General features: G+C 50.7%; 8 protein-coding genes across 8 annotated transcripts; 5 read left to right on the top strand and 3 right to left on the bottom strand.

The window, feature by feature from the left end:
• Positions 1-2: 2 nt before the first annotated feature.
• Positions 3-3,065, top strand: CC77DRAFT_1062668 (hypothetical protein; the record flags this gene model as incomplete). The annotated part of the gene is made up of 4 exons (XM_018528552.1): positions 3-445; positions 525-963; positions 1,025-2,007; positions 2,111-3,065. The coding sequence occupies 4 exons, from the start codon at positions 3-5 to the stop codon at positions 3,063-3,065; spliced, it is 2,820 nt and encodes a 939-aa protein (XP_018384953.1).
• A 249-nt stretch (positions 3,066-3,314) lies between these two features.
• On the bottom strand, positions 3,315-5,279 carry CC77DRAFT_1021629 (DUF1254-domain-containing protein). The gene is made up of 4 exons (XM_018525297.1): positions 5,165-5,279; positions 4,879-5,114; positions 3,769-4,811; positions 3,315-3,712 (listed from the first exon to the last, which is right to left on the bottom strand). The coding sequence occupies exons 1-4, from the start codon at positions 5,204-5,206 to the stop codon at positions 3,630-3,632; spliced, it is 1,404 nt and encodes a 467-aa protein (XP_018384952.1). The 5' UTR covers positions 5,207-5,279; the 3' UTR covers positions 3,315-3,629.
• Positions 5,280-5,817: 538 nt separating this feature from the next.
• On the bottom strand, positions 5,818-7,707 carry CC77DRAFT_1009987 (Thiamin diphosphate-binding protein; the record flags this gene model as incomplete). The annotated part of the gene is made up of 3 exons (XM_018523621.1): positions 5,818-7,431; positions 7,485-7,647; positions 7,703-7,707. 3 exons carry the CDS (start codon positions 7,705-7,707, stop codon positions 5,818-5,820), a joined length of 1,782 nt encoding a protein of 593 aa, XP_018384951.1.
• Positions 7,708-8,386: 679 nt separating this feature from the next.
• Positions 8,387-9,427, top strand: CC77DRAFT_1032226 (SET domain-containing protein; the record flags this gene model as incomplete). The annotated part of the gene is made up of 2 exons (XM_018526719.1): positions 8,387-8,415; positions 8,473-9,427. The coding sequence occupies 2 exons, from the start codon at positions 8,387-8,389 to the stop codon at positions 9,425-9,427; spliced, it is 984 nt and encodes a 327-aa protein (XP_018384950.1).
• Positions 9,428-9,533: 106 nt separating this feature from the next.
• Positions 9,534-10,666, top strand: CC77DRAFT_169126 (hypothetical protein). The gene has a single exon (XM_018530424.1). The coding sequence runs from the start codon at positions 9,641-9,643 to the stop codon at positions 10,559-10,561; it is 921 nt and encodes a 306-aa protein (XP_018384949.1). The 5' UTR covers positions 9,534-9,640; the 3' UTR covers positions 10,562-10,666.
• Positions 10,628-12,687, bottom strand: CC77DRAFT_991821 (glycoside hydrolase). The gene is made up of 5 exons (XM_018536360.1): positions 12,520-12,687; positions 12,250-12,444; positions 11,932-12,059; positions 11,794-11,882; positions 10,628-11,730 (listed from the first exon to the last, which is right to left on the bottom strand). Exons 1-5 carry the CDS (start codon positions 12,624-12,626, stop codon positions 10,729-10,731), a joined length of 1,521 nt encoding a protein of 506 aa, XP_018384948.1. The 5' UTR covers positions 12,627-12,687; the 3' UTR covers positions 10,628-10,728.
• Positions 12,688-12,892: 205 nt separating this feature from the next.
• Positions 12,893-15,058, top strand: CC77DRAFT_1095992 (sugar transporter STL1). The gene is made up of 4 exons (XM_018529820.1): positions 12,893-12,962; positions 13,027-13,623; positions 13,684-14,727; positions 14,781-15,058. The coding sequence occupies exons 2-4, from the start codon at positions 13,363-13,365 to the stop codon at positions 14,997-14,999; spliced, it is 1,524 nt and encodes a 507-aa protein (XP_018384947.1). The 5' UTR covers positions 12,893-12,962; positions 13,027-13,362; the 3' UTR covers positions 15,000-15,058.
• A 991-nt stretch (positions 15,059-16,049) lies between these two features.
• Positions 16,050-17,652, top strand: CC77DRAFT_1021624 (hypothetical protein; the record flags this gene model as incomplete). The annotated part of the gene is made up of 2 exons (XM_018525296.1): positions 16,050-17,513; positions 17,570-17,652. The coding sequence occupies one exon, from the start codon at positions 16,050-16,052 to the stop codon at positions 17,361-17,363; it is 1,314 nt and encodes a 437-aa protein (XP_018384946.1). The 3' UTR covers positions 17,364-17,513; positions 17,570-17,652.
• Positions 17,653-17,993: the final 341 nt, after the last annotated feature.

Here is a 17,993-nt window from a genome sequence, read left to right as displayed (position 1 = left end):
TAATGGCGGAGGCACTAGCCATTGTAGGCCTCGCGTCTAACATCATCTCGTTTGTTGATTTCGGCTTCAAGGTCGCTTCCGAAGCGCGTAATGTGCGCGATTCGCTACACGGAACTACGGCTGAAGTTCGTGAGCTCGAATTGATCGTAGATGAAGTTAGTCGTTACAACAAACTCATCACACAGCAGAAGGATGGTGGCCGACGGCTAACAAACGATGAGGAACGGATATTGGAGATGGCCGGACAGTGCGAAAGGGTAGCGAATGATCTACGCAAGGCTATCAAAAAACTACATATGCGTAAAGGACGCTCGAAAACATTGGAAAGCAGTCGTGTTGTTTTCCAGGGATGGTGGAAACAAAAGGATCACATTGCGGTCCTGCTGAGAAGGCTGGACAGCCTGGATCAGAGGCTGCGAAGGCATATAGAAAACGTCATTCGAAGGTAAGCAAACCGAGAAATCTCCCGACGCTGATGTGAGGTGTCGCGCCTTTGCTTGAACTATACTGACGGACCGCATAAGTGAGCACCACTCGGCCATATCCGCCGAGCTGGATAGTATCAAGAGGGCGCAGCAAAGTCTTAACATCAATTACGATGCGAAGATGGATCTCCTGCGGGATGAGATACTTGACATTGTACATCAAACAGGAGCCCAACAAGCAGATACTTACCAGATCGATCCTCGTGAGATAGATGCTCAAGAGATCACCTTGCGAATTGCACAGCTTTCCAGCCTCAAGACCAAATTCGAAGTACTTCCCAAGGAACACCAGGCATGCATTCAGCAGAACAAAGTGATTAGGAGTTTATACTTCCCAGTCATTCGCAGACGGTGGAGCCAGATACCACACGCGGACGAGGCCTCGAATGCCTGGGTGTTTGATGATACACTCACGCCATTCAATGACTGGCTAGGTAGCAAGAAGGATTCTGATGGTTTATTTTGTATTACTGGTCGGGTAGGTTTAATTAAATTGCCGCGTACGATGATGAATATATGTTGATAATCGAATCTTACAGGCAGGAAGTGGAAAGTCCACGTTACAAAAGTTCATCGCTGAGGATCGACGCACGACGGAAACTCTAGAAGAGTGGGCTAGACCAGCCCAACTTTGCACCGCCAGCTATTATTTCTGGAACCAAGGCTACGAAATGCAGAAGAGTCAGGTTGGAATCTTCCAATCGCTGCTCTACCAGATACTCAAGGCAATACCCAGGTTAATACCAATTGTGTGCCAAGAAAGGCCAGAGCACGAGATCTGGGAAACTGATGAACTTAAAGCGGTCTTCGAACGTATCGCTGCACAAACCGACCTTGAAGTCAGATTCTGCTTCTTTGTGGATGGCTTGGACGAGTATAATGGAGCGGAGGAGGATATTGTCGAAGTTCTGAAATTCCTCTCTGCCTCGAAAGCCATCAAAATATGTGCTTCTACGCGTCCTCGGTCAGTGTTCGAGAAGTTCTTCAGTGACACTTCTCGTACATTTGATATCGCGAACTTTACGAAGATGGACATGGGAAGACATGTTCGGCTTCGACTTTATGAGAATGCGAATTTTCGGCGACTGGAGACAACAGAGTTCGCATGCGAAGATTTAATGAAGCGTGTTGCGGAGCTCGCACAGGGCGTCTGGTTATGGGTTTTTCTGATCACCCGTGACCTCGAACACGCCATTAATCGAGATGAGGGAGTCACGACATTGTGGAAGATTGTCAATCAATTCCCGTCCGACCTGGAAGCGTATTTTGAACGCATTATCCAATCGGTCCGGCCTCAATATCTGGAGGAGATGTCACAAATCTTCCTGATTACGGTGGATGAGCTACAACCTCTCCCGCTTTACGCCTTCTCCTTACTTGAGAAACAGCGCCTGGACGATAGCTTCGCGGTGAAAGCACCAATACAGCCTATATTTGAAGAGAACCTACTAGGCCAATATCCGCGATGGAAGTCGCTTATCCAGAACAGATGCAGCGACCTCCTTGTAGTCAACGACGAACTGTACGTAAATGTTATTTCCAATTACACTCGAGCAGCAGTGACAAGACCCCCCATTTATGTCATGTATAGAGGAGTCGTTGACTGACCACAAAATCGGCACTAGACACCCCTTGTTCCTTAGTCACCCAGTCGACTTCCTCCATCGAACGGTCCGTGACTTCTTGCAGGACAACTATCACCAACAGTTGAGAGATAATCTCAAGAATGAGTTCAGCGCTACAGCTACGTTGTGCAAGATCTGTCTTGTCTTGCTTAAATCATTACCGATCATGGACTTCAAGAGCCCTAAATCGATAAATCAAGTCATCGGTCTGACGGACGAGTTATTGTACTACGCTTACGAGACTGAACGCTTGGATCAGTCGTCAGATGTGCCTCTTGTGGATGTGCTCGATGAGGTAGACCGCACTAATTCTCACCACGCAAGTGGAATCAGAAATCACTGGACGCATGCCCGTGACTCAGTACCTGCGCGGGGTCTGGACGTATATCGAGAGGGTGATAGCTGTAATTTCCTGGCTTTGGCAGTACAATCGCGTCTCGTCAAGTACGTCCGTGAGAAGTTGAGGGCCGAACCGAGCAAGATGCAAAAGCACGGACGGCCGCTACTCGATTATGCGCTTCGACCGCGCCGATCGACCCCAGTAAGCATGCCATATCACTCTAAACGGGAAGATCCTAGCGTCAACGTCGAGATGATAGAGTTGTTGCTAGAGAACGGTGCAGATCCGAACCAGGCCGTGCATCCGAATAACAGCAAAACCGTGTGGGCCCTATTCCTTCTATCAATGTACGAGTCTACAAATCGTGCGACGGGTACCACTAAAAGTTCAAATATCCCGCCGAGCTTGACAGAAGCATGGTATCAAGCTTGTGAACTGCTGATTCAACATGGTGCCCATAAGAACTGCGCGCTAGTGAGCAAAATTCCGAATCTGACAAGACAGGCTATTCTGGAGGGAGCTTTTGGAACCGCAAGAGCGGAGGCTTTGGAAGAGCTGTTAGACGAACACGCGAGAGATGTCAAAACGTCGACTGGGTCATGCGCCGTCATGTAGGCTTGTCTTCAATCTGAGCTGTGAAGCTTTTCACGCCTCTTTTCTTCTGCCACACGCTCATTACTAGCATCCATGCTTCGCTGTTTGGATAGCGCACGTGGCAAATTCGAAGCACAGCATTACGAATACAATCATAGTGGACATGAGTCTTCAGCAATGGCAACTCATATGTTCCCCGTACCCGACATCAGGATGTGTGATATCTTAATGGATTTCGCATTCGAGGGCTTCGCATTATTATGTTTTGTTCAGGTGGGTTGCCGACCATAACATGTCCGAGCTCATACACATCAAATTCACACACAGGCAAAGCAGGAACATTTTCTTCTTCATGAGACACCGGAATGTTCCTATCGAAACCATCGCGAATGCAGAGATTACCACTATGCGAACGAAAGATTGCAGGTCATCAGTCTTTCAAACGAGTGAATCTGATAAGGGCAAATGCTGAAAGCTGGCAATCTCTCTAGGACCATCTCTCGCTTTTCAAGATGCTTAAGTCAATCCATGAATCCCCATGAATACAGTAGATGTTTCAGTCTTGACATCATGCTGGTCGAGCGCTTAGTAGATACTGCCCTGCTTGGTAACGATAGGATACACATAGCTTCCGTTCGAAAGCGCCGGAGTTACTCCATACCATCTCACTAAATTTGTTCGTTAGTATATCTCTCTTCATCGTCAAAACACCATAGCAACCTACAATTCACAGTAAATTCTCCACCGCCAACGGGAGCAGGCAGCCAGTTGTTAGTCCAGTTCGAGCTCGGTGCCACATCCGCCGGCTGGATCAAGATCGAGAACGCTCCGTCGCTGTCCAAATCCGCGTAGATTAGCGTACCGTCTGGATAGGTCAAGTTGCTACGATCGCCCAATGCGTATCGGTTCAGATCGTTCGGTACTAAGTAATTCGTGCTATCGTATGCCGTCAGGCTCCAGAAACCGGTAACGGGCGGCCTCCCAGAGAAGGTCATGATGTATGATTCATTCGCTGTTAGCTGCATCGTAACCTGCGCAGTAACGGGAAGCGCTGGATCGTTGTAGGTAGGATATGCTGCTACGTAGTCGGCGAGCTGCAGGTAGCCAAACCATGCGATGTATGCGCGAGCGGTGTACTCTATCCCGAAGTTACCGCTCATGCTGGGAAGGAGGGTGAACCAGCCGTTTTGGTTGAATGCATGGCTTGAGGGGTCCAGGAGAGACATGAACTCTTTGCCCATGATTTCGTAGACTTGGGCATAGTTGAGGCCAGCTGGAGCAGTGTAGTTTCCATTGTTGATGCCAGCGGCGGCAAGCATAGAGTTGACACGATCCAGGTCTGATCTTTCCACGGGTGGATTCGCTTCATTCAGCTGCGCTAAGAGCTGGAGAGTCTGGGTCGTCTGAGCGACGCTGAAGTTGAACGGAAGGAGGAAAGCAGCAGGTGAAATTTGGCCATTACCCAGAAGACTAAGAGTTAGAGCTGAGGCTATCGGCTCTCCCACACGCTCAACTGTCGTCATCTTGATTTGAGATTGAATGGCTTTGACTTCATCGACGTCGGTTGTGTTATTTTTGAGCACGATACGAAGCATGATCCCTCCGTACGCAGTGGGCGATTTGATGATTCCCTTGTACTTGGAGCCTCCATAGTTGTCTTTATCGAGCATTAGAAGGCCTGGCTCGTCGTCTCCCGCGACCGTGATAAGATAGTCTCCCGGGGGACTGTTGATTACAGTCCCGAGGTCGGCAAAGTTGTTCCCATACCTAAAGGTTCGAACAAAAGTCAGCTGAGGGCTCTATGATTGAAGCCAGTTGAGTGGGAGTGACTCACAAGTCATAGAAGGGAACGACGTAATATCTGTTCGCGGGAACATCAGGGAGAGACAGTACTACATCCGCATGCGAAAGATCAACTGCAGCTTTAGAGTACAATGTGTCGACGTTCGGTCGGACCAGGACCTCGAGATCTTGGGTGGATAGGCTTTCTTCGTGTTGGATAGCGTTGACGCCAACTGCCTGGAGGGTCGGCTCGAAAGTTTGGGCGTACAAGGTAAGAGGATATCCGTACTGTAACAATTAGCTACCTTGGTCGTCGTGTAGTGTGTCTGTTTACTTACCATCAACGCAAAAGCAGTAGCGTTGATACTGTCAATGGACATGTTATTTGGGGGCATAGCTGGTGAACAGGACATGGCTGGATCGCAAGGTATAGACGCAGCCGTTGCGCCTACAATAAAGGTGAGAGCCATGTACATGGAAGGTGATCTGAGATGCATCTTCGGGAAGACAAAATGATGGATCAATGAAGAGGGGGCTGTGGCGATAGTGAGGATTTGTTTGATGCTCCATCTATACTTTGAGGTTTCATTGTTACTTATATATCTCAGAACTCTCGTTGTCCGCAGCCATAGTATGGCACGTCGACGCTCGGAAAAGATATCCAGGCTGCCAAGTGTACACTGAGTCTTGTCTCTCGAGGCTGACTGCTTTCCAGTATGGTAGTGCCTGTAAGCTCAGAGTAGCAGCCACGCTCGGCCAGCTACTGCTCGGCCGAGGGTACGGTTCGGCCCGAAAGTGCCTCTCAGCCTCCCGAATAACACGATTGTACTGTTTGGAAAGCTGTATACTGTCAGCACTACGTGGTTTGCATGAAACCTTACAGGTAGAAGAATGATGTATTTGCATGTGTCTCTGATATTTACCACCATACCTGCAACGCATCAACTCAACCTTCCCCGAGGTAACGGGCACGTCATCAACAACGCTCAGTTTAACCCAGACGACCCTTACCACCTCCGTATTTGCCCTCCGGTCCCTCGAGGTGCGCGTCCAAAACTGCTGATGTTCCACTGAGTACGCTCTTGATGGCTTCTGGAAGTAGTTTGCTAAGCTCGTCCGCAGTACTCGCATGCGCAGCCCAAATGTGCCCACCGCTTGCCGCCTTGGCGATGCCTGAGTAATCTGGAGTCGGCGCGAAACTGATATTGAGCTCTTCATTGCTGACCTTGGAGCCCTCTCCGTCGGGATGTACTAGTAGCATAGACCTTCGCGGTGCGTTCCAGCCCTTGTTGTTCAGTACGACAGTAAGGATGGGAATGTTGTAGCGTTGCGCAATCCAGTATACTGATCCAGGGACGGAGAAGAGGTATGTGCCGTCGCCAACAATCTGGCATACAAATTGCTTCTTGCCTTCTGTGTCGGTCGCGAGCTTGACACCAAGCGCGCCACCTCCAGACCAACCAAGACCTCCACCACCACAGTTTATCCATGAGCCTGGAAGTGTGGCTTGGATCTGATCCGCAACAAAGCCAGTCTGGGTAACGGCCTCGATGGCCCAGATGGTGTCATTCGGGCAGAGCTTCTTGAGTTGGGAACACAGGTATGGCGTGCTAAAATGGCCGTTCTCATCAACCTTGGCCTCACCAGCGATGCCTTCAAGTTTCTTCTTGTGCGACTCCTGCAGCGCTGACCACCGCTGGCTAAAGAGCTGGCTAGAAAGCTTTTCCTTGAGCTGCGACTCGAGGTATTCGTTCAGCTGGGTCAATGAGGTATACGAGTCAGCTCGGTAGCGTTGTATGGCGTTTAGGTAGAAGACGGGCATCTGCTGTTTCAGGGGATCAACATCGATATGAAGGATCTTGGCATTCTCTTTGGGGTGACATTGAGTGTTGATCCACGGCACGTCGCAATCAAGAACTAGAATGACATCGGCAGACTTGATGGCGGGGTCATTACCGTATCGTAGACCAAGCCAAGCTGGGTGGTTTGCCGGGAAACACATGTCACATCCGCCAGTGTCTAGCACGCGTATGCCTTTGACGTTGTCGGCCAACCGCACAAGCTCATGCACTGCATCGTGGTTTCGACCAGAGTACCCAGTGATGATGAGCGGCTCCTGAGCATTGACTAGGGCTTCAGCAATCGTCTTGACGCCCTTTGGAGGAAGAGCAGCCGGCTCGACGGGCTGCCAGTAGTCCATCTGCAGCTTGTAGGGTGTCAGATCCTCTTCCATGGGCTCACGGGCACCATAGAGATAGACAGGCCCCTTGGGATCGCTCATGGCAAAGGACAAGGCCCGATTGACCATCTGCTTGACGTTCTTGCCCGACTTGATCTCCCCAGTGTATCGGCAATACTGCGCCACGATCTGCTTCTGGTCCGGCACGTCTTGTATCCAGTGGATGTATTCGGTTCTGCTGCCGCGCATCTCGCCTTCGATGGTGAAAGGCGACAGGCCGGCGAATATAAGGACAGGTGCGCGACCGCATGAGGCATTGTGTACGGCGGCCCCGAGGCCTTGAGTCCCAACATCGACGTGTACGATGACGCATTGAGGTTTGCCCGTCAGTCTGGCATATCCGTCTGCCATGGAGAGGGCGACCATCTACACTCGCCAGTCAGTCTATGCGCTTAGCCAAATAAACATGGGGCACCTACCTCATTGGGACATGTGATGATCTTGGGGAACTGTCCTTTCTTCTCGTTCTGGCCCTTGACGATAGCCTCTATGATAGAGGGATGGTCCGACCCGAGGTTGACGAAGACATGGCTGACGCCGTACTCCCAGAGCGCCTCGAAGAAAGCGAAAGATGCTGTGTAGCTGCAGATAGTCAGTATGGAGTGAGCCTCTACATGCGTACACACGTTGTACTTACACCATGATGTTTGCAGGACCTATGTTGGCATGTGTTAGATGTCAGGCTCGAAGCTGCCTTCAGGGCACATGTGTGGACCAGTCCGATGACGGCGTGCGTCGGAGTATTGTATACCCCATGGCTGTTATCGTGGAATAGTGCACCGAATGGACAGCGGCCCCACTAGGACGCGGGGAAGTTGCTGTCACGGTTGGGGTTGACGGCATGCCAACTCGTTATCGGCAGTCTGAAGGGCGGTATCGGCTGTCCACGGCTCAATCGCGACGTCACATCATCTCCCTGGTGCAAGAAAATCAGCGAGAGATGCGCGTCGTGATACGTCTAGGCAGGTGCAGACGATGATGGAGCTTGCCAGGCCGCGCATTTTCGCGTTTGATTACGTCGCGGCTCCATTCCGCCCTGTGGGGAAGCCAATCGATGGTCCAAACACCATCATCGTTTCTTCACTTCACTCGGCAGCCACATTGAACAACTTCGGTCATCGTGTCAACAGCAAACTTTGCAGGCGCTCAAGATGGCTTTCACCTCAGAGTCACGACTCCGGCACCGTCGCTGCAGGAGGGCGGCACTACGAGACATCAGTATGAAACGCGTTTCACACCGTGCTTCTGTATAGATAGTCTCGGGTACGCCGTCATCATATCCGAGTTGTCATCTGCTGCTCACGTCCTAGCCCTTCTCATCATGCTTTCCCATGTCATCTACGTTCTTCTGTCTGTTTCTCCGTCAATTCTTGCATATCCAACAAAATGCCCCTCCGATTCCGCAAGGCACGTCCAGCATCCCATTTGCCTCGGGCCGCCGCAAATCTATGTTATCGAAGCCAGTGAGGGAAAAGGTCTGGGAGCTTTCGCTACTCATGATATGGAGATTGGCGATATCGTCATGCGCGAGACACCCGTTCTCAAGATCCGCTTACCAAAGCTAGCCAAAGGAAGCCCATATCCCATGGCTGCAGTGGCGAAGCTACTTCATGAGCAATTTGACACACTTCCACTCGTGGCAAAAGAGGAGATTCTCTCGTTGACACACGAATCCAACACTGTGGACCAGAAGAGCACGGATTCTCTAGGTACCATCTTTCGCAACAATGCTTATAATACCGGGAATCAAGTCGGCCTGTTCCCAAAGATCGCTCGCATCAACCACTCGTGCCGACCAAATACGAGCTACTACTGGAGCGAAAGGCTGAACAAGCGCATCGTGTACGCGACACGCAAGATAAAAGCAGGGGAAGAGTTTTTTGTGTCTTACATCTCCCTACTGCTCAGCCAGGAAGACCGCCAAAGGCAGCTTGATCGGTTTGGATTCAAGTGCCATTGCGAAGCATGCGCACAGGAGCGTGCCGCTCAACAAGCCAGCGACAATCGCCGAGTCACGATCAAGAACGCATTCACAAAGTTCGAGCCTCAACTCGTTCTCGCGGCTCCGCAATCCAAGGCTGGGAAACGCCAGGCGCGAAAAGATGCTGCAGTGAGCGTGCAGCTCGCCCAACTCGTACAAGACGAGGGCCTTGCCGATTACTACGCCAAAGCCTACAGGATCGCAGCCATAAGCCACGCCAGAGCGGAAGATTGGGCGACGGCAGCCAAGTGGGCAAACAGAGGGTACGAGATACGCTACATGGAGGACCCAGAATCGTCGAGCACATTGGAGCTGCACCACCTCACCAGCACTTTCATATCAAACTGGGAAGCAGAGTTGCGGAGTGGAGCCTCGACATGAAATATTGCAAGCGACTTCCATGCTCGGTTCGCATTGCCCTGCATATCATGCAGAGGATTGGCCGTTCCAAGCCTGCGGTTCGCACCTGCGGCCCTGTTCACCCGGTCGCCCGCTTATTAGCCTAATGCATCACCACGCCTCTACATCGTCGACTTTCAAGAAACGTATCTTTACCTGACGATTACAACAACTACTCGAATCAATAAGGGAAACATGAGTCTGTCGCAGATTACACCAACAATGTCTACGCAGAGGCTGATCGACCGTGATGAGCGCACTCGCCAGAAACCCATGCGCGTCCTAGTCCTGGGCATGTGTCGCACGGGGACAACATCGATCGCCATCGCGCTCCGCAAACTAGGATATACTTCACATCAGATGCGCGACGTTCTTGCCAAACCATCCGAACTTGCACTATGGGAAGAAGCCGTCAACGTCACTCTGTTACCAGCTCAAGACCGGCCTGCAAACCAACAGAAGATGGAACCCTACGGCAAAGAAGAGTTTGACAAACTTCTAGCCAACTACGACGCTGTTATGGACCTACCTGGCTGTGTATTTGCGTCGCAATTGGTAGAAGCCTATCCGGACGCTAAAGTCATCTTGACAAAGAGGAAGTACGAAGACTGGGAACAGAGCATGCAAGAGAGCATATGGTGTCTTGATACGTGGCGACTCTTCACAATTTGTCGACAACTCAACCTCACACAGCTGGCTCCACTGATGCGACTCGTACACTCGGTGTTTCAAGCGCACAGTAATAACAACTACGGTGGTCCTGCGGCGAAAGCAGCTTTTGACAAGCATTACGATACTGTTCGATCACTGGTACCCAAAGACCGCTTGCTGGAGCTTGACACCGATGAGGATTTGAGTTGGGAGCCCCTTTGCGATTTCTTAGGCAAAGAAGTACTGAAAGAAAGCTTCCCAAGAGCGAGCGAAGAGAAGGCTATGCGCAAGGGCCTCGAGAATGCGTGGTGGGGTATGGTGCTGTACTTCGTTTCAATGGTTCTGTTCCCCGGTGGTGTGATATTTGGCTCATATCTGCTATATACACATGCAGATGATTTGAGGGCATATCGAGATGGGTGGTTGATGGTAGCAAAGAAGTACATGGACACAGGGGAATTGTGAGATAGTGTGTAAGGGCTATATTGTGCTTGGAAATGTAATGTCAATCTCAACGCTTACTTCGTATCGAGAGTTCTTGCCGTCTCAGCCGTGGTCATGTCATATATCTATTTGTCTATAGTCATCCCGGAACCCCATCAATCATGCACGCGTTACATGCCACAGAACACTTAGGCCTTCCATCTCAGCAGAGTGAAGGAGTGTTTGCCAAACTTGAATTTGCCTTGTCCATCCCAGCTACTCTCCTTGATACCAACATTTTGCACACCTTCGGTGTTGACCACGTCAACGTTGTCACCAGTGACAGTGTGCACTTCGACCTTGTCGGCCTTCAGGCCAGGGATGTCAACCTCAAAGTCCAGCTTCTCGTTGACATTGGTAACAGCAAGGTTGATGAAACCATCGTCGCTGAGCGTGGCGCTGCAATCCAGGTAGGGCGTCTCGATGGTGTTGCGGATCCAGCTGGGGTTCGTGCGGCCGGTGTATTCTGAGGCACGAACATTGAGCGCAATGGTATGGCCGCGCATGTACTTTGAGAAGAGGAGCAACGGCCACCAAGAAGTCTGCTTGACAAGACCGTCCTTGGTTGTCATCAATGGAGAGATGACATTAACACTTTGTGCAACGGTTGCCATTCCCATATCCTTTGCTTGGCGGATGAAACCGTTGAGGAAGTTGGCCACGGCGAGAGCATCGGAAAGTGTATACTTCTCTTCAGCACCAAGCTCACCAGGGGCGCGGACGGGATCCCAGACGTTCCACTCGTCAAAGCAGATAGTTTGTCTGGGTACTGTCTCCGGAACCTTGTTCTCGATACGCGCAAGGTCAATCAAGCTTGCTGTCATTTGTACTGCCCGTTCAGCCGCACGAGGCGCTGTCGCATTGGGCAGATGCTCTTTGTCGGCAGTGTAGATATGGATGGAGTGCATGTCGATCAGCGACTTGGTGGTATCGCCACTGAGACCGTGGACATCCCATTTGACGCACTGGTTGAGGACATAGTAGTCCCAAGAAGAGTATCCGGTTTCACCACAAAGAATAGTGGTGATGGAAGGGTCGAGTAGCTTGAGAGCTTTGGCCCACTGGTACGCCTTTTTGGCGTAGTCTTCTTTGGTCATCTGCTCGACTTGCCACGGGCCCCAGCATTCGTTACCGAGAGCCCAGTACTTGACCTATGTGGCTGTCAGTATGGCTGTAGAACATGAGTTTAGGACGTATGATGTCGATGAACGTACGTTGTAAGGCTTCTCGCGGCCATTTTTCCGACGAAGGTTGGCATAGTATGTGTCGCGATCCGAGTTACAGTACTCGAGCCATCCAAGTGCTATATCCAGTCAGATTGTACACGACTAGATCGAATGCGCTGCGCATACCTTCGTCCAAGGTGCCGGTTCCAAAGTTAAGGCAAAGGTAAGGTTCTGTGCCGACTTCCTCACACCACTGCATAAACTCATCTGTGCCGAATGTGTTGGGCTCGATGCCAATCCATGCAAGCTCAGGCCTAGACTCGTAATTAGCTTTTCGTGTTCAACATGTTGAAGGAACGATGGCTCGATTCGATATCACATGAACAAGCATCTGACGCCAACGCAACAAGCAATAGATGCACTCCAGACCGAGGCTGCATGCTGTAAGGCAGGTGTGCAGACCAGAGCACGCCACGCACTAGCAAATCCGCGTAGAAATCTTACCTCTTTGGCCTATTCTCCTTGGGTCCAACACCGTCAAGCCAATGGTAAGTGGCCACAAAATTGCCGCCTGGATACCGTACTACTGGCACATTGAGTTCCTTAAAGGCTTCAATGACGTCTTTGCGGAAGCCTCGCTCATCTGACAAGGAATTGCCGGGGTCATATATGCCGCCGTAGATGCAGCGGCCCATGTGCCTGGTGCGTGGTTGGTTAGCCGAGAAAAAGCATGCACACACAACGCCATCCGAAGGGCGTCTATCCTGAACTTACTCGGTAAATCCTCCATAGATGTTGTCGTTGATCTTAGCAATCTTGTGGGAAGGATGAATAGTGATGGAGGGCGTTTCGCTCTCCTCAATCTTGGTAAAGGTTGCCATGGTGTTGATGAGAGGGGACGACTATGTTTGTGAAATGGTTTTGTCTGGATTATCAGAAGAGGATTCCAAACTCAAGATCAAATGTCACGATGGTAGTGGCATGACCTTCTCGACGTCGTTGAAGGCTCCATGGCGTTCCTGCAACATTCCGGCTCGGCACCGGTGCCAGCACCAAACTGGCTGATGCATCCGACGCTGACGCATTTTCCCATTCGTGGAATTTCAGCAGCGTACACTAACTCATCTCATTCCGGACGCACGCCACACTACTGTTGTTTGCAGTTAAACAACCGTGCCATGTCACGGTGAGCCAAGAAGCATTCCACCAGTCGAAAGGTAGCGCATCTCGCATATGCATGTCGACTATGCACGTGCTAACGTTATCGCGTTGGCGGTAAAGTGACAAGTCGGGCTACGATCAACCGAGCAAGTGCCGCTGCCTCGGTGTTGACGCCGATGGTTGGTGAAGCAAGGATGAAGAGGCGGGTTGCGGAGGTAATAGACGCGGAGGCGAGTCAGTGTCCCCGCTCTTTGCGGAGACCGTGGAGTATCCTCGTCTGATGCGTTCCCCAGACCGTGGTCAGCCATGCGACAGTGCAACAAGGGCAGGGCTATCCAGCCAGGCATGGAAAATTAGAGCATCAAGTATAAAGGTCCAGCATGCTGCTGATAGTGGGTCTCTTCACGCATCGCATCTCCCTCCCCACTGCAGCTGTCAACATCGCCTGCAGTCGCCATGGCGCTCCCTCCCAAAGTATACCAGTTCCTCGTGGGTCTGTTTGCATCCCTTGGTTCGCTGCTCTACGGTTATGATCTCGGTGTCATTGCCCAAGTCATTGCTTCCGGGGCTTTCAAGCGCGAGTTCAATGATCCCGATCCAAATGCAAAGGGAGCCGTTGTGTCAGTCTTCACAGGCGGTGCCTTTTTTGGCGCCATGTTCGGTGGTCCCATTGGTGACTACCTTGGACGACGACTGACCATTCTCATTGGTGCCTGTGTAAGCGACCCACAATGTCTTGTATTGCGCATCCTTTTGCTAATAAATTGGTTGTTGTAGGTTTTCATGCTTGGTGGTGCTCTGCAGACTGCTGCCGTGAACCTCAACTACCTCTACGCCGGACGTGTCCTCGCTGGTGTCGGTGTCGGTCAACTTGTGATGATCATCCCCTTATACCAATCCGAGTTGGCTCATCCCAGCATCCGTGGACGTATTGGTGGATTGGTGCAGTTCATGCTGGGTATTGGTGCCCTAGCTGCCGCCTGGATCAGTTATGGAGTTGATATTGGTTTTGATGCTAGCCAGAACGCTCAATTCCGTGTCTCTCTGGGTATTCAGGTCGTACCGGCCTTTTTCTTGGCCGCCCTTATCATGTTATTCCCCGAGTCACCCAGATGGCTTATCAGCAAAGGCAAGGTCGAGCAAGGTCTTCAGAACTTGGCCAAGCTCCACGCTCACGGTGATACATCCGACGCCTGGGTTCAAGCTGAGTTCGAGCAAATCCAGGAGGCCCTCACATATGAGCGCGAACATGAGGCTCAATCCTACATGGAGCTTTTCCGCGACAGGTCGTGCTTCCGCCGTCTTTTCCTCGCTTGTGCACTGCAAGCCTCTGTCCAGATGACTGGTGTCTCAGCTATTCAGTACTATTCAGTCACTATTTACAACCAGATGGGTATCAGTGGCACCGACGCACTCAAGTACCAGGCCATATCTTCCGTTCTTGCTCTTTGTGGACAAGCGCTCTGTATCGCCTTCATCGACCGATTGGGACGCCGCTGGACCTTGATTGGTGGCAACCTCGGTAATTGCCTTACCTTCATCGTTTCAACCACTATGTTGGCTGTTTTCCCTCCTGGTGCAACAGGTAACAAGAGTGCTTCTTGGGGCTTCATTGCTGTTACCTGGCTGTACAACTTCTGCTTCAGCTCCACCTGCGGACCGCTATCTTGGATTATTCCTGCCGAAATTTTCGACACCAAGACTCGTTCTAAGGGTGTGTCCATCGCCACCATGACATCTTTCGCCTTCAATACTATGATTGGTCAAGTCACTGAGCTCGGCATGGAAACTGCAGGATGGAAGTTCTACCTGCTGTTCGTCGTAAGTACCTCTGCAATTCAGAAATTGTGACTCAATACTAACAAAATACGCAGATCTGCAACTTCACCAACGCCATCTTCTTCTACTGCTTCCTGCCCGAGACTGCCAAGCGCCCGCTTGAGGAGATGAACTACCTCTTCACGAACGCTCCTCTCTTCGTGCCCGGTATGAACAAGAACGACTTTCCCACCGACCTCGAGCGCCGTGTCGAGGAAGTTGCTGCCAAGCAAGGCTCAATATCCCATGCCGAGCATGTGGAGGCCAAGGTGTAGGAATGACACAAATGGCGCGCTGTAACAGCATATGTACTTTAGTTTGCTCATGATAAAACACGTAGACAAATCTGTAAGGAGCATCTCTACAATGCCTCGAATCGAGCATCTTAGTTCGACGACATCCTTGTCTACTGCTCCCAGCGGTTTATGAACAAACACTGGGAGAATATCAATTCTTGACTCACAGACTACGATATTCCCACATACCACACGGCTCAAAATAAGTTGATTCCAGATCATTGAGTACCATGCCAGCGTTGCCGGAGTTCATCGGCTGCAATGAGACCGGAGCCACTCATATGCCGAGTGGTTCTATCTCTTCAAAGAAGCCTGAGAATGACGATCGAACCGCTGATAAGCGATTGGCAGGGGTAGTTTGTCACCCGTTGCCAGAAGTGGCGATTGCTCCCCACAATAAACCAGCATCTCTTAGCGTATCTCACGATGCTTTGCGCGACAGCAGTCGGTCGGCTAATACTCTAACCTTAAATATGATATTAGTTACAGTGACCTCCATCGAAGAAGGAGTACCGATACGCATGGCCTTGAACACGTCGCAGCCTCATTACAGCAAGCAAGGGGACTGCCATATCTCTCCTACACCAGGTACCTTGTATGTCGTAAACGTTGCTCTTAAAAACCATCCCTTCACTGTGATCCGTTTCGGTGACCAACGTTGAGACAGAAGAAGGTTTTGATGAAAAGCATGAGTAATCTGTCATGGTTGTGGTCGGTACCGATGTCTAAACATGCGCCGTTTGCAGGTGACTCGTTAACGATGTCAGGACATACAGCATTCCCGATGGGCCTGAAATTTGATTGAACTTCCATTTCAATCGGGTCTCCTGCACATTGTGAACACACTACGACCTCTAGTTTGACAATGTATCAATGCATCATTTATAACATTTGTCTTTCATACTGAACCAAAAAAGTGCGAGAGTCCTACAGAGCAAGTGTGTAATAAATCGACAGTCCACTTGGACAAGACAAGAATCAGCAAAACAAAGTCATATTTGAGTTTCAGAGAATAAAGCGAACATAAAGATGGTCCTAGTTACTCAGTTCACAACTGTATACGCTACGGATTTCGTCCAAGCTACGATCACGCCGTCCGTGTCCTCGACGTCGACATTAGCGACAACAACAGCTACCAGCTCTTCAGCTGCTCTGCGCAGCGATGTGCTACAGTCTACCATCTCGACCTTGTCAATGGTTGCTTCCTCTCAAACGTCGTTACCTGCCTCCTCGGAGACCGCCATAGCCGTTGCTCCAAAGCCAAAATTTAACGATACTTTTGCGTACGTTTCCCTCGCTGCAATTATTGCTCTTGCTGTACTACAGATCGCTATGGTCGCGTACTTAGTCTATCTACGATTTAAAGGTGAGTGTCTTCATTGTCGTGACCTGCAGCAGCAGCTTCGTAAGTGGAAGTCCGGGGAGCTGAAGCCTATCACGCCTCAGATGGTTTGGAGACGCGATGCGCTGAACAAGGTTGCTTCGGCCAGCAATCCTTCTTCGAATCTCGATGTCGAACTAGGATTTGTTGCACATGAAATGTCTCGTGCTCCTACTCCAAATCAGTTCGAAGCCGACAAGAAGCCGACGCTCTTCCAAAAAGCTAGAGCCAAAGTCTCACGTAAAGACAAGTCGCCAATTCATACCCCAGATCCGTTGCCTGATGATGGTGTTGATCGATTCTTCACTGTCGATCCGGATGCGCCCATCAATAATCCGGAACCTTCTCGTCGTACTACGGCTCTGCTCTTACAGACTACGTACAATGCTGGTAATCTGTATGCAACTCGCAACTCTCCGTACCCAACTTCTTCCATATACTCTCAGGATATTGACCCTGTTCGTACTGATGGCAACGGATCGCGTGTCTTCAGCGACATCTGGACACCGGATATTGCCAACATGCGCGGCCCTCTTCGGAAAGAGTCGTATGAGCCAAACCCATACGCCGGGCACGCAGCTACTAATCACGATCCGCACGACGCTCGTCACAAGGAACGTACCATTCCAACAGCTCCAGCTACGCTAGAGTCTGGAGAGTACAAGGAAGCCGAATTAGCCCTGAAGCGCGCATCTCCCACGGACTCCGAAACGCATCGCGCGATAAGCATTGTCAACCTGACAGACCAGCAGTTGAATGTTGCCCGTCATCCCAGCGCGTATACTGAGGCTGGTTCACCTCCAGACCAGTCTTCAGAACCTGAGATACCTATGTGCCCTGAATCTTACCAGGTTTTGGATTGGCGTAAAGAAGGCCTGAGACCGTCAGAGCTAGACGATATCCAGGAGGATTTCTCACCAGGTTTGGCCCGAGCGCTGGCCAACAAGCGTAAGTATATGTGAACACGAGTCCTCGTTAGTCGAAAATATCACGAGAAGCTCTGTTGATAGGTCCACGAAGGTCAAAACCCCTGGATAGCCGTGCCAAACGTTGCAGCGCTGTAACGTTGGCCACAGAAGTGACTTTCGTCTGGGAAGTTTCTGCATTCAAGTCTGGTTTGTGTGGGGGATTTGCTTTCAGCACTCGAACACTTGTGTGCAATACATACTAGTAGTAGGTCTTGGGATTCCAATTTTCTACAATCCTGTCCGCATCTGTGCTCATATCGTGATTCGCCCTCGCTGTAATTGCAGTTTCCGATACTGTTATTGTGTCGCGTAGAGAGATATTAGGCGGAACTAGAAATAGAGCCAGAATTTGGAGTCGCTATTCGAGCATATACATACGATTTGAAATCAGGCGTGTTCGAGAACTTCAACGTGGACGTTGGTGTTGGTGCTTTCGAAGTGGTGTTGCAGTCGCGATCCGGGCACTTGACTGAACGCCGCGGCTGGCCGTGAAGCTGCATGCCCGCCGACCACTACCCCTCAGCCAACAAACAACCGAATCAGCGAGCTATCGCATCTAATATATATGCTCCAATGCGAAGTCGCTAGCAACACCGTTTTGCTATCAAGCAAGGTCGCGAAAAG

This window comes from Alternaria alternata, assembly GCF_001642055.1.
Source record: "Alternaria alternata strain SRC1lrK2f unplaced genomic scaffold CC77scaffold_13, whole genome shotgun sequence".
Taxonomy (NCBI): Eukaryota; Fungi; Ascomycota; class Dothideomycetes; order Pleosporales; family Pleosporaceae; genus Alternaria; species Alternaria alternata.
The sequence above is the reverse complement of the archived record's forward strand: the minus strand, read 5'-3'. Positions and strand labels throughout refer to the sequence as shown.

Coding starts and splice junctions, on each gene's coding strand:
- CC77DRAFT_1021629 (XM_018525297.1), bottom strand. CDS start 5,206: ATGTCCATTGACAGTATCAACGCTACTGCTTTTGCGTTGATG. Junction 4,812..4,878: donor GTCGTTCCCTTCTATGACTT/GTGAGTCACTCC, acceptor TCGAACCTTTAG/GTATGGGAACAACTTTGCCG. Junction 3,713..3,768: donor TGGAGAATTTACTGTGAATT/GTAGGTTGCTAT, acceptor GAACAAATTTAG/TGAGATGGTATGGAGTAACT.
- CC77DRAFT_169126 (XM_018530424.1), top strand. CDS start 9,641: ATGAGTCTGTCGCAGATTACACCAACAATGTCTACGCAGAGGCTGATC.
- CC77DRAFT_991821 (XM_018536360.1), bottom strand. CDS start 12,626: ATGGCAACCTTTACCAAGATTGAGGAGAGCGAAACGCCCTCCATCACT. Junction 12,060..12,249: donor AAGGAGAATAGGCCAAAGAG/GTAAGATTTCTA, acceptor TTACGAGTCTAG/GCCTGAGCTTGCATGGATTG. Junction 11,731..11,793: donor GCCGCGAGAAGCCTTACAAC/GTACGTTCATCG, acceptor ACAGCCACATAG/GTCAAGTACTGGGCTCTCGG.
- CC77DRAFT_1095992 (XM_018529820.1), top strand. CDS start 13,363: ATGGCGCTCCCTCCCAAAGTATACCAGTTCCTCGTGGGTCTGTTTGCA. Junction 13,624..13,683: donor CCATTCTCATTGGTGCCTGT/GTAAGCGACCCA, acceptor TGGTTGTTGTAG/GTTTTCATGCTTGGTGGTGC. Junction 14,728..14,780: donor AGTTCTACCTGCTGTTCGTC/GTAAGTACCTCT, acceptor CAAAATACGCAG/ATCTGCAACTTCACCAACGC.